Raw genomic sequence first — 18,209 nt, 5'->3', positions numbered from 1 at the left:
CATTTATTTTTTAATGTATTATTTGCAACCCTGTGTCCAATAAGACTTTATGTCAGTAGCATTGAATAAATGACATTTATCCGTTAGTTTCGAGCAACCTAGTCCGAGTCTCACGGCGCCAGCGCAAGTCAACTTGCTTGCAGTGACAATTTTGTTTGCTGTTCTTAAAAATGCTGTTTGTTGTAACAAAATACTTTTCGGATCTACATTATATTAGGAGCCAAACGGACTCAATTGAGCTATGGCGCGAGCACACAAAAAATATCAAATTTATTTGGGAATATCGCATTAGGTCTCGATAAATCTGGTTCAGTAGAGATACACCTCACTGAATCATTTTCAGATGTAGGTCGTATTATCGTTGGTGACTATTAACATTTTATAATAGTTTGCCTTAGTTTAAGTACCTTAAAGGTCGCAAAACTAACTTATGAACTTAATGGAAAAATAAAAGTAATTTATTGTAAGAAGTCGTTAAAGCGAAGCTGGAGGAACAACCTCTATAGTGAACAGAAATGGCGTGACAAACGTGATGTATTTATGATCTCAAAAAGTGATGGAAATGGTTTATCTAATGTAACTACAAAAAGAGTTAATGTTTTTGAAAGGAAGCCCAAAAGACGATAAATCGTCTACCTCACTCTTGATTTCGATCATTGGATTGTTAAATTAAAGTCCCAATTTAATGCTATACACTTATCTTTATTTCTAATTCCAACAACTTAACACTTATTGCTCGCTATTCGAGTTTACAACTTAATGCTTATAGCTTAAATGCTCTTTACACGGCAACACTCTAATTAGAACTATGTGCTACACAATCTGGCAGCCCTTATATAGTAGATCTTTAACAAAAAGTCTCCCTTTAGAACATTCTGGCAATTACGAATTCGCTGTCTAGTTTCTTCTGGCAATTTATCGTCACATCGATTTTGTTCTATCATCCGTGTTCGTCACAATATATTTCGCATAGCAGTAGCTTTACGATTTCAAGTCGCCGTTATCAATATTTGATGCATATACAATGAGTTGGCTGACGGTCCCAACTTGACAGTTTTACAAGTTCAAAAAGCAATTCTAGACATGGGTTGCAAGAAATTCAATATACCGCATACTAAATACAGAAAAGACACATCCGAAAAATGTTGAAAATCAATTTTTTTTGCAATACCTATCCAAGAAATTTTATTATCTTATTTAACTCAAAAATTACTGTTAGATCTATTTTTCTGTTGATTGCGTCGTTCGAATCAACTAAAGAGTCCTCACCTATGTTGCAACCCTGCACTTTCTTAGTGTAGTTTTATTATTTTTTCGCGTTAAAAAACGTTACAGTAATTATTTTTTTTAAATTTTATTTAAACTACTAAAGTTGATGTTAAGTCTTAAGTTTTAAAAATACAAGAAAAGAAAAGGAATTTGTATTTTCATTTGTCATTTGAACCATTCAAATATGCAAAACATAACTTGGTAGCATTAAAGATAGCAGCTATGCCACTTTAATGAGGTATCCGCATACTCTCTGGTACGTATGCGTTTAATATTATAAATTAGGTAGCTGGGCAGATAATATTTCCTATTTTGAAATATGAAAAAACATACAAGTTTTTCGTGGCGAATACAAGCTAATAAATTTTAGTTATGTTTTTTTGAAAAAAAAAAATTTTGTTGGGACCTATACTCCTTTATTGAAATCAGAATATAAACTAACTGTTACAATTAATTATACCAACCTCTAAATCTAAATTTGCCGCTGCAACGGGGATGAAATTCGCTGACATTGCACTTCCCACAATTTCGTACTGCACGTGTCGCAATTTCAGCGCTTTGGTTGTATTATTCATATGACTTTACTTTTAAATATGTGACTCACCCCATGGGTGAGGATTTCTTCGATATTAGTTGGTGCGGATGAAGGTTGTAGAATTTCTGGTAATGGTTTACTCTTTCTTCGTTGTAAAATGTTTTTCCGTTAATTTGAATAGTTTTGTTGCTGTAAAGGATTATTAATGTATCGTTTAGTGCAGCAAATTCGTTGTTGATAAAAAATTCGCCATTTGAATCATTCTTTAAACCTACAACATTATTATTTAAACATATTTACAAGGAGTTATATTTTTTACAATATTATTTTTGTTTGTCTTTTCGCAATTCAGAATTGTATTAAAATTTATTTTATTAATTCTTCCATTATTTTTACTGCTTAGACATTAGAGCTGTTTTACAAATTTGGTTATCCACGGTTGGAATGCTTTTAATATAAATTATAATTTTGCTGTTAGTTGCAATTTTTATTTCAGAGAATTCGGAAGCTTCATCCAAATTTATATATGGAATATCATCTTTGTTTATACTTTTTCTTGCAATACCTATTTCTTAATTTGATAAGATAAACGAATTTATTATATTGACTTTTTCGCAATGTATTGCGTATGCGATATTTAAAAATTTTAATGAGGCGGAATTTAAAGATGGATCATTGTCTATAACTATTATTTTGGTACTCCGAAGAAAAATATAATTCCTCTTAGGGTATTCTAACGTCTTCTATTACTCTGCTATTTAAGTTTTTTGTTAATGCGTATTTTGTAAATTTATCTAAAGCTGTCATAACTATTTTCCTTCTGTTAAAAATATATCAATATGGACTGGACTGTGTGCTCTGGATATGTTGATAATGAAGATTCTGCTATTTTCGATTGATTCGAATGCCTCTCGTACTTATTTTCTTTACAAACGGGGCAGTTAGCCATAATTTGTTTTATTTTACTTATTATATAGGGAAAATATTTTACTGAAAGAATTTGTGTTTTATTTTCAGTCGCATTCCTATGTGCTCTTAGGTGTTCCTTTAATATGACGTTCTCTTGTTCTTGTTCGTTGCTAACAACTTAAACAAATTTTTGGGTGTATCGGCTTTTAATATTACTAAAGGGTCAATATTATAAATCATACTCATTATTCTTTCCTCTGCGTAAATTCCATTTATTTCTTATGGATTAATGTATTGTAAGATATTGTGCTCCGGGTCTGTTATTATGTGTCTATAAACAGTTGGAAAACTTATCTTAAATTGATATGAAGATATTTCATCCTTTAAAAATCTTTGATTCCTGAAAGCCTTAATTGGAACTTCTGTACAAGGGATTAAATTATGATTTGAGCTTTAATTGCTATGAATTTTAGATGGGAGTGAATAGATTTGTATTGGTACTCTTGAAAGCACGTCCGAAACTACGTTTGTTTTACCAGGTTTGTAAATTAGTTCGTAATTATACTCCTCTAAAATGGCTTTCTATCCCTTAATTTTACTATTGGTGTTTTTATAGCGTAATTCATAGAGTAACAGGTAGATGGTCAGGTTGGGGTAGGAAGATCTCACCTATTTAGTTGCTCGATTAACTCTTCTGATGTGTCCGTCATTTTGCAAAACTTTTTTTTGTCTGTATTCTATAATTAGAACTACCTTTTTATAAACCGTAAAGATTTGGAATTTCTTTTATATGTTATATTTTTTTTTCTGCTCATTTTTGTATAAAATGACAACTAATATTTTTCTACTTGTAAAGTTTGATATCATTTTCTTTTCACGTTTTGTTTTTCATTAACAATTATCTTTTCTTTTACTTGTAAATTTTTATGAATACTAGAATTTTAAATATTTCACTTTTTTATGGCAATTAATATTTTTCGTTCTTATAAAATTTTATATCTTTTTCTTTTCACTTTCTTTTTCCGTTAACAATTATCTTTTCTTTACTTATAATATTTTATAAATAGCAGAAATTTAAAATATTCCGCTAATAATTATGTCCAGCGTCCCATTTGGATATTGTTCCACGCTTCGAAGTTCCCCACTGGTACTGTGGTTTCTATTCGTTAATTGATCCTTTGTGCCGTCAGTAGTCGCTTCTAAGTTGGCCGCTGCAACGGGGATGAAATTCGCTGACCTTGCACTTCCCAAAGTTTCATACTGCACGTGTCGCAATTTAAGCCATTTATTTGATCGTATGATATTTATGCAACATATGACATACTTTTTGATTATGTGACGTGCAATACACCCTAATGTTACCCTAATAAATTTATATAAGAATTATAGAATTACAAAGAGTATGATCACAATATTGAAGAAGGAAAGAAATGAGTTTGTGCATAGGTCATATAAGGCAAAAGGAAAGTACCCCGATCGTATACATGTGTGTCGTATATCGCTCTGGTTTAATTTCGTAAATATCAGCTTAATAAAAATAATTGGGAATATACATATGTATAAATTAGTATTATTATTTTGACTATCGCATTACATAGCCATACAAATAAAATAATTATATGATTGTCAAAATTTTTACACAGCTGAAATCACCTGATCGAAATAGTGCGTTTTTCCGACACAGGGTTTTAGATAAAATTTTTCTTGTGTATTTTAAATGAGAATTTTTATATTGAATTTTTAAAGGTTCTCTCTACTTAAGAAATTCTTCCATTTAAATAACTTCCAATGGTTGCACGAAATGCATAGTATTACAAGTCGTTACACATACCAGCATTGCCTTTTATAATTCGGGAATAGAAACTTTTGTTGGATTCGGCTCATCTTGAAACACCCATACAGTCGACTGCTGTATACTTTCTGGTCCGTAGGCGTTAATCCACGATCCATCACCTGGCACGATGTCAGAGACGTGTTTCGAAGCACCGCTATCATATCTTTTTTTAACATTTCTCTCGACCCATCGAATCGAGCCTTTTTTTGAGCAATTGACAAGTTGTGTGGGATCCAACGTGAACAATCTTTTGTTTTACAGTAAAATGTTCATACAATATATGCTAGTACCACTAATGCCTATAGTTGTCTCAATCTCACGATAGGTCACATGACGAATTTGCAATATCACTTTGCGCACAGCATCAATGGTTTCCGCAACAATAGCTGATTTTGGACAATCTTCACAAAATCCGTCTTGGAGTGATCTACAACCTCGATTAAATTCACTGGTGATGAAGCTTCATCGCCAAAAATTGAATTAAGTTCTTCGATGCACTGTTATAGAAAGTTGTAGAAAATAATCGCGTTAATATGTTCGCGATATTTTTTGGCCGATATGAATATTTTAAACAACACAATAGCGCTCGTATGTCAAAACGTTTTGAATATGTATAACATCAAAAATGTTAAACTTTACGATAAAAATGTGAGTTGCCGGATTGCAAAATATGCAGATTTAAACCTTATGGCATATTGCCATTTTACCATTAGAAAATACGAGGCAAACCGCGTCGAGTGTCTAGGTCTCATTCTATGGATTTTTTTTATCGCAATTTCTGTTATTCTGAAAGCATTCGCTTGCGTGAGCATGGATGAAAAATTTGGAAAAATTGCGATATTTATTAACGAGAGCCTCATTTGACTTTTACTAAACAGCTGGGAATCATTAGAAAACCCCCAACTATACATAATAAAATAAATTGAAATAATATTAACAAATGCATAAATAGATCAATTATTTAAATGGAATGAAGTACATCAAATGAAAATAATTTTTTGATATACTTAATGATATATATTTTTTTACAGTTGTCCGGTACGGCCGCAAAATTAGGATATCCGAATGCGTATCATCATTGCACACTTCTTGCTAATACTAATAAACTCAACCTAGGAAATTGTTTAAGCAAAGAAAAGGTAAGTTCTCTTTTTGTATAAACGCATACTTGATAAACTTTTTACAGGTGTACAGAAACAATTTTTAGAAGAAATTTTACACCTCTTGTGTGGGTTCAATCACAATAGCTGCATTCACATGCAGGCTTGATAGTTCAGGGATTTAGTTCGTTAGTTGATATTTCGACGCAAAAAGGAATATATAAAGCATGACAACGTGAAATCAATCCATAAAAAATGATTAAGATTTTCAGAATTTTACTATGTTAAGAATTAATATGGTATGTTGCTAATTGTATATAACTAAAATAAATGTATATTTCTTTAATGGCAACATTATATAAATACTGCATTACACAAATAAACATTTTCAATTTTTTACATGGTAAAGTAAAAACTGCTAACCAACTCATTCACAATTTCCATCATTGAGTTTGATAAAATTGACCACCTATTCATTATAAATAGATTAAACACAAACGAACCTGCAAAAATATTGAGAAAAGAACACTCAACTTTGTTAACCCGAGCATTGGGAAGAATAAACTCAAAATTTTTATTAGAAATGAAAACGCTATTAGTTTAATTATAGGGGGTGTCTGTCCATGAAAATTTTGTACAAATACTATACATAGGATTTAAATTGCGCCACCTCATCTGAAAGCCTTAATTAAATTGTCCCTATCAATTAGAAGAAAGCTATGTATTATGTTTATATATATATGTATGTATGTGCCTTTTGCTTGCCCTTTTTATTTTAATAAAGTGTTTAAATATTGGGAAATTAAAGTAAGCGGATTGTCAAAGATGACATTAATATTAGTGCCACAAGATTATTTTATGTATGTAGAATTTGCAAATCGAAAAACAACATAGGAATTCAGTTAAGGCTTAGTTTTTAATAACAGAAATAAATGTTTAATTTCCAAAGTAAAACGTAAACTATCACAAGAGAAATTTACTATCGTGTACCATATTCTCGTAAACAGATACTATTAAACTCTGCGGACTCGTTGTTGTATTTTGACCGCCTGTAGAAGCGGGCATGTCAGCAGATTTTAGTAAAATGGTTCGAGTATTGTTTTTAGAAGAGAAATCGCGCAGTTAAATCAAAGAACTATTGAATGCTGTACACAATGACTTCTCTTTTACTAGTAATTGTTTAACGTCGTGCTTATTACAGACTTTCGACTGAAATTGCGATAGAGGAGACGTCTCGTTCTGGACGACCCTTATCGCAGTATGTTTAAGGTCATAGTCATTTATATTGAAAAATTTAACTTTGCCTATTTCCAAGAATACCTCGGGTGTCTTCAAAAATTATTCTAATGTGTTTTTATATTGACGAATGTTTTTTTCAGTAAAACAGTTCTACGATTTTTGCCAACTTCACCAGTTATTACAATATTTGTATACTCTCGCAACTTGTTGCTATAGAGTATAATAGGTTTGTTCACTTAACGGTTGTTTGTATCACCTAAAACTAATCGAGTTAGATATAGGGTTATGTATATATAAATGATCAGGATGAAGAGACGAGTTGAAATTCGGGTGACTGTCTGTCCGTCCGTCCGTGCAAGCTGTAACTTGAGTAAAAATTGAGATATCTTTATGAAACTTGGTACACATGTTTCTTGGTACCGTCAGTCAGTTGGTATTGCAGATGGGCGTAATCGGACCACTGTCACGCCCACAAAACGCCATTAATCAAAAACAAATAAATTGCTATAACTAAGCTCAGCAATAAGATACAAGACTGTTATTTGGTACACAGGATCACTTTAAAGAGGGGCGTCCGCAGTTAAATTTAATACCATAATAAGTTGAATATGCATATCTCCTAAACCGCTAAAGCTATAATAACAAAATTCACTGGAAGCAAATGTTTTTAGCAAATATTTTTTTGCACCTCTATCGACAGTGTGAAAATGGGTGAAATCGGCTGACAACCCCGCCCACTCCCCATATAACGGTACCGTTAAAAAATACTAAAAGCGCGTTAAACCAAGCAGTAAACACGCCAGAGACATTAAATTTTATATTTGGGATGGTATGAGATGACTTTATAGAAACAGCGTTCAAAATTAGTCAGTGGGCGTGGCACCGCCCACTTTTAGGTGAAAACCCATATATTGGGATCTGCTTAACCGATTTCCTCCAAATTCGGTATACAACATTATTTTCATATTTCTATATTATAGTGCTAAAAAGGGCGAAATCGGACTACAACCAAGCCTTTTTCCCATATAACACCATTTTCAATTCCATCTGATTCTTTCACTTTCCAGTATGCAAATCAAGCAACAATGATTATGCGTGAATAATACGTTTAAAGTATGCCACCTTGTGCCCAAAAATTGTCTAAATCGAACAAAAACTGCTAAAGCCCCTAAGTACTGAATATGTGGACCCCAGTGCCTATAGTTGACCTTCTACCGAAAATATCGGTCAATCCACAAAGAAATCTCAAACGAGTATACCATTTGCTTTGCGAGAGTATAAAATGTTCGGTTACATCCGAACTTAGCACTTCCTTATTTGTTACAAGATATTTTTCATCTCTATTCACTAAAAATTTTTCATTATTAACTAATACCTAAATTAAGTTTATTTCAGAAGTTTTCAAAAGTGTATACAATTTACGGGTGATTTGATAGTTTTTACTTGTTGTCTGCTCTCATTCTGTATTACACGCATATATCATAGTTAGTTGGGTGGGGCAATCTGTCCCTATCACTCTTGCTACCAACTTATTTAGGGACCGCGTTTGAGAGAAATATGAGAGAGTCTCGTATCATGTCATCCTTGTTTATGCTGCACGATTGTGCACACATATTCGTAGACGTGCCTATTAATGTACAGAATTGAATAATAGGAAATCGAGTCTCAATCACTACGGTAATAGAGCAAAGCATTATATTAGACGTAAAAATGTTGCAACATTCAAAAATGTTGAGCCTTCGAGCAATTCAAATTTTTACATTTCATGATCGCAAAACTGACAAAATCGGCATCACCAAAATTTATGATGGAAAAAGAAAGTTAAACAAAATCGCTATTTATTTTATTTTATAATTAATTAATATCATTTATTTTATTTAAAGTATTTATACTTATGCATAATATATTACTTTAAATTCCAAAATTAAAGTATCAGCTGAGTATCTGAAGAATATCAACAGGGCTGCTATATTGGTGCAGTTATTTGCTTGCTCAAACATCCCCATACTTTAGATTGAGTGATATTTAGATTTTTGTTTAACCATGTGGTAATTTAAAAAATGATGAGGACGAGTTGAGTCGATTTATCCATGTCCGTCTGTCGGTGTAGACGCGAACTAGTCCCTCAGTTTTTGAGATATCGACCTGCAATTTTGCACATCTTTTTGTCCCCAATAAGCTGCTCATTTGTCGGAACCGACGATATCGGACCACTAAAGCATATAGCTGCCAAACAAACTGAACGATCAGAATCAAATACTTGTATGGAAAACTTTTTCATTTGACGAGATATATTCCCTAAATTGAACTGATTATTGTCTAAGAGCGCAAAATCCGAAGAAATAGTTTAGATCGGCTATAGTATAGAGCTGCCATACAAACTGCCCGGTATTATAGCTTCGGTGCAACCGAAGTTAACGTTTTTTCTTGTTTTTTGTGCTTTAAAGTTTTGAGCGTTGTTTATTAAGAACTGTAAACCTTTGTTTTTTTTTTAGGTTGCTGAACGCATTTTTGAATTGTATTTTTCGTTTTAGAATATTTTTATACTCTCGCAACATGTTGCTACAGAGTATAATAGTTTTGTTCACCTAACGTTTGTTTGTATCACCTAAAACTAATCGAGTTAGATGTAGGGTTATATATACCTACATATATAAATCATTAGGATGAAGAAACGAGTTGAAATCCGGTTGACTGTCTGTCTGCCCGTCCGTCCGTGCAAGCTGTAACTTGAGTAAAAATGGAGATATCTTTATGAAACTTGGTACAAATATTTCTTGGTATCGTAAGATGGTTGGTATTGCAGATAGGCGTAATCGGACCACTGCCAAGCCCACAAAACGCCATTAATCAAAAACGAATAAATTTCCATAACTAAGCTCCTCAATAAGATACAATACTGTTATAGGCGTAATCGGACCACTGCCAAGCCCACAAAACGCCATTAATCAAAAACGAATAAATTTCCATAACTAAGCTCCTCAATAAGATACAATACTGTTATTTGGTATTCAGGATCACATACGGGAGGGGCGTCCGCAGTTAAAATTTTAAAGTGGGCGTGGTCCCGTCCCCTAATAGGTTTAATGTGCATATCGGCTCATCTGCTAAAGCTATAATAACAAAATTCACTCAGAACCAATGCTTTTAGCACCTCTATCGACAGTGTAAAAATTTGAAAAAATCGGGTGGCAACATCGCTCACTCCCGATATAACGGTACTGTTAAAAAACTACTAAAAGCGCGATCAATGTGTAAGATATATAATTGAAGTTCATATAATAAAATAAATAAATGGGTTGAATCGGATCAATACTTCCTATCGCCCTCATATACCTAATATAAAGATTTTTGAACTTCCGGGTGACCTATCGGCCAATATGTGAGTGAGCGTGTTTTACTCATAACAAGGTATCTTTGTGCTTAAAATGGATGAAATCGGGTGAAAATTTTACCTAGCCCCCATGTAACTAATATCAGGATTTTTGAACATTCGTCTGACTTGCCTCCATATGATGGTATGTGAGGTACCATAATGAAACAGTGGGAGCATTTTATTAGTCTGTGGCTTAGTACAATAGTATGTAGTATTGGCAAAAATTGATAAAATCGGGTTAATACTACCTTCTACTTCCGTATACTACTTATAATACTTACCAGTTTTATGCCGAATATGTCGGTCAGTGAGTATTAATATTTTTGTATATATATAAAATTGACTCAAAATATGAAAATATACGAGTATATCATTTGACTTTGCGAGAGTATAAAATGTTCGGTTACATCCGAACTTAGCCCTTCCTTACTTGTTTAATATAAAACTAAAATATATCAATTAAACTGAGACTAAGTTTTTGGCCTTTAATATACGTCAAGAAGATACAAAATTTGATTGTAATTTAATCATGATTTCATTTAATAATGGATGTTTAATTCTTTCTCAACATTTTTTAATAAGGTTTTGCCACACCTGAAGAAATTTTCTGGCCTTTGATTCTTGCGAATTGCAAGAGTACAAAATTCTCGGTTCCGCCTTAGTACCCATTCTTGGAGATATATTGACCCTAGCTCCAACATACTGTATGTAAAAAATTAAAACTTCCTTTGGCTTTATATAAACGTAAAATATTAGATATACAATAGTTTAATGCCGAAAATGTGTGAAATCGGTCGACGAATTTTCTCAGCTCACATGTACTACAAATGGTATAATTTTTTTCGATAATTTGATAATTAATTGAAGTTAACATTTCGGAGAAAAAAAATAGTATTGACACTAAATAAGTCTATGATCAATACCATAAGTTAATAAGATACCAAATAATAAATGTTGAATTCTTTCGCAATATTTTTACACTTTCGCAACATGTTGCAACAGGGTATATTTTTGTTCACCAAACGGTTGTTTGTATCACCTTAAACTAATCGAGATAGATATAGATTTCGATATACAAATATTTCTTCTAATATTTGGGGATAATCAGTGAATAAGTATATTTTCTCAACCATCATGTTGAACTTATAACAAAATATACCAGACAACAATGTAAAAAAGTTTCTTAGAGTGCTAGACTTTGTATAGAGCAAAAATATCTTTCTAGAAAAAATCGCGTGAAATAAATATTAGTAGTGTAGTATCAAAAGGGCTAAAGATCGTTTTTATGTTGTAATAGATAAACTGCGACCCCATCGGTTTAAATGCTATTGTCTTTTATTTCAGTTTCGCGACACATTTTAATATGAAGGTCATGAGGTGAGCTGTAAACTCAAGAAAATCACATTTAAATACTTTTTGGGATTTACCCAGCGCCGTTGGCAGCTTATGAAAGGTTTAGATATTAAGACAGAAAGAAGAAAATATACATACCTGCTCTACATATGTATATACCATACTTAATTATATGTAAGTTATTGTTAATTTAGCCTTCATGAGCAGACCGTTCAAAATAGGTACCATAGATCCCTGTTTTAAAAAGCGTTAGACAAAAGCAATTTACGGAGGGGTTTTCCGAGCACCTAATTTCAATACAATGAAATAAACTACTAATTTCTAAAATATAAATATAACTAAACATTATGTATTACTATGTATGTGAATATATATGTTATATATAGGTATACAAAAGTACATAAGCTGTGTGTACAAAAATATACCATAACAACATGTTGCAAGAGTATAATAAATATCAGTACACTGTGTTTGTAGTTTCAGTTATAATAGATTTCTTGGCCAGCAAAGTGCTTTATTCAAACTAATTTTAGTGTATTAGTTGTATAGTGTTTAAACTATTGTTATATACAGTGGCGAGCAAACACATATACATATGTGCACCAGTATACCATAGTACCTCGATTACAGTGAAAGAGAGCAGCACCTAAGATATAACTTTTCACACCCAGACGGACTGAATTATATAAGGTATATGTCTAGATTAAGTAGACGTATGAGAGTTCTTCGTGCAAACGCTTTATATAGAGATAGTAAACAGTCACAAAATACTGTAAGTCATGCTAATTGTAGGTTAGATTCTGATGTACGTCTGTCCTAACAAATTATCAATACAAATCAAAAGGCGGGAAAATCTCAAGGAACGGTCTTTTGAACAAAATTTGAATACTGCTCAACATAGAGCAAGACGTCTAAATCCCCAAATTCCCTGTGCCAGCATTAATAGTGACCGCTGTTAGCGAAGCATTAACGCAGCAAGAACAAAGATTTCAAACACAGGCTCACGCTATGAATGAGCGGGTAAATAACCACAAGTTGAGGACTATAAAAGAATTTCTGTGGACCCACAGATCAATTGCAATATTCCTCTGGACATAATAAAATCAGTCCCAGAATTTAATGGCGGGTCAGAAGAATACGTAGCATGAAGGAAATCAGCCGTTGATGCGTACGAATTATTCAAACCTTTTGACGGTAGCTGCACGCATTACCAATCGGTAACAATCATTAGAAATAAAGTTAGAGGAGCAGCCAGAGCGGTATTAGTATCACACAATACTGTCCTGAACTTTGATGCAATCATAGCCAGACTAGATTGCTCTTACGCTGACAGAACCTCCCTACGACTTCTGAGGCAAGGCCTCGAGATGGTTAGACAAGGTGACTTGACCTTAATAGAATATTATGACGAAGTTAAGAGAAAACTAACTCTGGTTACGAACATATCGTAATGACACACGAAGCGGTGCAGGCAACGCTTCTGAATGATGAGGTTAGGACTGACGCGCTCCACGCCTTTATTTTAGGTCTTAAAAAATCACTCAAATCTATTGTTTTTCAGGCTCAGCCGAAGGATCTAGCATCTGCTATAGCATTAGCTAGAGAAGCAGATGATAGCATCGAGCGTAGCATGTTTTCGGCCTCATACGCTAAAGCTAAAGCAGAAAGAGAGCACGGGAAAGAGGACCATAGAAACCGCGCCTATGCAAAGCAGGGAAAGCATAATAACGGGGCAGCGAAAAAACCCTCATTTCGTCAGGAAACAGCAATGGTTACCATGAAACGAATAGAAGAACTGAACAGGGACAGGCCCCAGAGCCAATGGAAATTTACTTTTCTTCCAAGTTTAGGCAGCGCTGAAAAGCTGAACAATGCTGTTCAGTGCGACCCTAATGCTGAGAAACTAAGATAGGAAAACGCAGCAGAGGCTGCTGCAATTGAAATTGAAGAGGACACATTTAACGACAGTTGGGTGGGAAAATTTTAAAAATATTAATCGATACAGGGGCGGCAAAGAATTACATTAAGGCCGTAAAGGAGCTAAAAAAAATAATTCATGTCGAAAAACCCTTCACTGTGAGCTCGGTACATGGTTCGAACAGAATAACAAACAAATGCCTTATGAAAATTTTTGGCCAAATTTCATCATCTTTTGTACTTGATACACTAAGTACCTTTGATGCCATTAGAAGCTTCGACATGTTAACACAAGCAGGCTTTGGACTTACTAAATAGCAATATCAAATACCAAAACAAATCAGAGCAATTGAGCTTCCATTACTATGACAATGTAAACTTCACAGATGTTAATGATATTGTAGTGCCCATGTCCGTCAAAAAGGAGTTCAAAAGCATGATATTGAGAAGCTCAACGACGTTTTCGACTTCTAACGAGGCAATTACCCTTTAACACTTCGGTCACTGCCACGATCCGCACTATAGATAATGAACCAATCTATGCCAAACTATATCCGTATTAAAACGGAGTATTTGATTTAAAGTCGAGGTACTACCAAATTTAACTAGCAGAACAGAACCGCGAAAAAACGTCGTTCTCGGTAAACGGTGGAAAATACGAGCTTTGCCGTCTACCTTTTGGATTGAAAAATGCAGGGAGATTTTTCAAAGAACCATTGACGACAATATGAGGGAACACATACGAAAGATATGCTACGTTTACGTGGATGACGTCATAATTTTTTACGAAAATGAGTTCGACCACGTGAAGCATATCAACATAATTTTCAAATGCTAATGCGATGCCAATATGAGGGTATCACGAGAGAAAACGAAGTTTTTTTAAAGAGATTATCGAATTCTTGGGCTTTGTAGTAACCAAAAACGGGGCAAAAACTGACCCCGAGTTAGAGCCATACGGGAATATGTTGAGTCAAAAAACTTATTCAGTTTACGATCATTCCTTGGCCTAGCTAGTTATTACAGGGGATTCATTAAGGACTTCGCGTCAATAGCGAGGCCATTGATCAACATTCTCAAAGGAGAAAAAGTCCTACCCTTTGTACCCTTTAAAATCATGTACCCAGATTTTAAACAGTCTTTTGACTTAACCACTGACGCCTCCATGGATGGCATCGTTGCTGTTCTGTCTCAAGGAGGCAAACCCATTACCATGATTTCGCGAACGCTAAAACAAAGCGAAGCGCACTAAGCCACAAACGAAAAGGAGTTGTTACTCCAACCCCTTCCAACCCCTCACTTTCGCTGTATCTGATAAGAACACAAATGCGAAAATCAAGAGATGGAAATCATACATTGATAAACACAATGCAAAAGTGTTCTACAAACCCGGCAAAGCAAATTTTTTGGCGCATGCTCTGTCCCGACAGAATGTGAACAATCTGAAAAATGAAGTGCAGTCAGATGCTGCGACAATTTAGAGTGAAATATCAGTATCCTCACGATCGATTCGACAGAAAAGCATTTAAATTGCTTCAAAAACCAGTTCGTTCTCGAAGAAGCCAAATTTCCGTTCAAAATAGACATCATACTCTTTGGCAGAAAAATACGCCACCTAATAAATTTTACACATAAAAACGCTCTATTCGAAATATTTAAACCACTCGTTAGTACCAACTCAGTAAACGCGATTTACTGTAATTTACCGACGTTGTTCAATATACAACATGATTTGGTGTTAAATTTTTCGGCAACTAAGTGGCACTGCAAGAATATCGTTGTCGACATTACAAACAAAGATGAACAAACTGAAATTATCATCACTGAACACAATCGCGCGCATGGTGCCGCTCAGGAAAATATTAAACAAATCCTTCGTGATTATTATTTTCCGAAAATGGCAAAATTAAGCAATGAGGTGGTGGATCATTTGCAAAACATGTACCAAAGCGAAACGCGACAGGCACCCCAAGAAACAAATACTTGGGGTAACACCAATTCCATTATATGCTGGAGAAATGCTCCACATTGACAAATTTTCAACGGACAAAAAATCGTTCCTTACTTGCGTTGACAAGTTCTCGAAGTTTGCCGTTGTAAAACCGATTGCATCTCACATACGAACATAGCCAGATCTTTTAAACTAGAAAAAATGTCTGATGCCGAGTTAATTTTGAGGGCAATATTTAAAAAAATTGTTTTATTAATAGATAATCTTGTGCAATTTTTAGTCATAAGTTTCATCCAGATATATTGATTGGTTCTTGATTTGTATACTGGAAAGTGAAATAATCAAATGGAATTTAACATATTGTTATATGGGAAATGAGGATTTTTGTTTTGATTTCGTCCATTTTCGCACTGTAATGTTATGACATACGGAATTAGGTTGAAATATCGCACGAGTAGATCCCCAGATATGGAGATTGTACCATTTCGGGTGAAAAATTGTATGTCTCTGACGCATTTAGTTGTACACTTAATAGTTTGTAACAAAGCCGTTATATGGGGTGTGGGCGGAGCTTGCACAGACAAACGGACGGACAGACAGTCACCCGGAACTCAACTCATCTCAACATCCTGATCATTTATATATATCTAACTACATATCTATCTGGATTAATTTTAGGTAATACAAACAATAGTTAGATGAACAAAATTATTATACTCTGTAGCAACATGTTGCAAGAAAGTAATAACTCTTACAAATATGCTCACATCTCCGAAAATTCTTGCCAAACAACTTTAAATATTCGGAGAATATTTGTGAGACCTTAATGAAGTGTAAACAAAAAATTGTATTTGGTAAATTCTGACTACCCTTATGCCGAATATGTGAGTCAGTGTGTTAGGTGTCTTCAAAAAATACTTGTATATATTCATAAATGTTCTCGAATATACTCGAGAAATGCCATAAATATATGCAATTCGGTTGATTTTAATATTAATATGATGCAAAATGTAGTAACGAAACTAAGAGAGTCTACGGTCTGAAATATAACATAAGTTAATAAGATACCAAATGTAATCGGATTTCCCCGGCTTTTTCCGTTATACATTGTGTGAACATAAGATGCTCGAACACCCGAACTTATCCCTACCTGGTATAAGATGAAGTTTTGCCAACACCTGAAAATATGACCAGGCTTTTATCTTTGCAAATTTTGAGAGTATAAAATGTTCCAAACCCAACCCTTTCTTATTTGTTTTGTTTAATATATTTAGCATTAGTATTTTTTCCATACAATAGAAATATATTACAATATATCGGTTAGAAAAAATATAAAAATGAATTTTTTAATTATTTAAAAATTTGCAGGTCAATTATATTAGCAATTCAACGCCTTCAGTTCGCTCACCAATTAAAAATTTATGTGAAATAAATCGCAATGTCAATACATCGCAGTTAATATCTTCAGTTGGTTATGAGTACCTGAGAACTTTTGCTACAGAGTTAAGAGATGGCGGAAATCAACAAATTATGAAACAACGTGGTTTCCAACTTATCAATCCCACAGAAAAATGGTTTCCAGGAATTGGCGACTTAAGAACAGAATTCAATTCTTGGGAGTGGATATATGGTAAAACACCGAAGTTTTCAGTTGAAAAGGAGTTATTCTTAAAAGATCAGGATAAAGAACATAAAATGATTCTCAATGTACAAGTGGAAAAAGTGTGTAATTTAATTATTGTAATTTAACATAGATAAAATTTTTTGCCTTTTAGGGTCTGATCCTCAATGTAACTATTACGATGCCAAATCGAGAGCAACTACCGGTGGTATCTAGCTTACATCGCAAATGTTACAATGAAGAAAACTTAAGTAAAATTATAAATGCTCTTAAGTTAGCATCTACCGACAACATAATACAAGCTATAAACAGCCATTAATATAATTTGTATATTTTTTTCATTTTCAAATAAATAGATTCAATAAATGATTAGTTATAATGATTTTGAAATATAAGATATTTCATAACCTTATAACTATGGTTTGCTATACCCTGAGCAGGGTATACGAAGTTTGTAACACCCAGAACGAAACGTTAGAGACCATATATAATATATACATAAATGATCAGCATGATGAGCTGTATATTTACAAACTAGTCCTTCAGTTTTGAAGCTATCGAGCTCAATTTTGCACCTGTCCTTTTCTCACTAAGAGTCGGAGAACAATCGGAATAAACGACTTGTATGGGAAACTTTTTTATTTGACTAGCCATCTTCACGACATTTGGCATGAGTTATATTCTAAGACAACAATCTAATCTCCGAAGAAATTGTTTAGATCGGATGACTATAGCATATAGCTGTCATATTAACTGAACGATCGGAGTAAAGTGCTTACATGGAATACTTTTTCATTTGACGAGGTATCTTCACGAAATTAAGCACAAGTTGTTGTTTAAGGCAACAATGTATTCTCCGCAGAAATAGTTCAGATCATATCACTATATCATATAGCTGCCATACAAATTGAACGATCAGAATCAAGTTCTTGTAAGGAGCCTTTGTATTTGTGAAGGGTATTATAGCTTCGGTGCAACCGAAGTTAACGTTCTTTCTTGGTTTAATATAGAACTGGTGCTAAGAATAATACATTTTCGCAAAGTGTGGTTTGAAATGCTTATACTCCATACAGCAATTACTCTTAAAAATCATAATGTTGAATTT

The 18,209-nt window shown here is 33.7% G+C and overlaps 1 protein-coding gene across 1 annotated transcript in view; it reads left to right on the top strand.

Annotated features, from left to right (window-relative positions):
• Lipt1 (Lipoyltransferase 1) overlaps window positions 1–17,476 on the top strand; it is a 39,425-nt gene extending 21,949 nt beyond the window's left edge. The window contains exons 2-4 of the mRNA XM_036356708.2: window positions 5,579–5,686; window positions 16,852–17,205; window positions 17,259–17,476. Of these exons, the coding sequence (XP_036212601.1) occupies window positions 5,579–5,686; window positions 16,852–17,205; window positions 17,259–17,423 (627 nt within the window). The 3' untranslated portion in view covers window positions 17,424–17,476. The remainder of the gene's footprint in view (window positions 1–5,578; window positions 5,687–16,851; window positions 17,206–17,258) is intronic.
• The last annotated feature ends 733 nt before the right edge of the window (window positions 17,477–18,209 follow it).

The sequence above is a fragment of the Bactrocera oleae genome, chromosome 4 (assembly GCF_042242935.1).
Source record: "Bactrocera oleae isolate idBacOlea1 chromosome 4, idBacOlea1, whole genome shotgun sequence".
Classification (NCBI taxonomy): Eukaryota; Metazoa; Arthropoda; class Insecta; order Diptera; family Tephritidae; genus Bactrocera; species Bactrocera oleae.
Note: the sequence above shows the minus strand (reverse complement) of the source record. Positions and strands in the feature narration are given on the sequence as shown.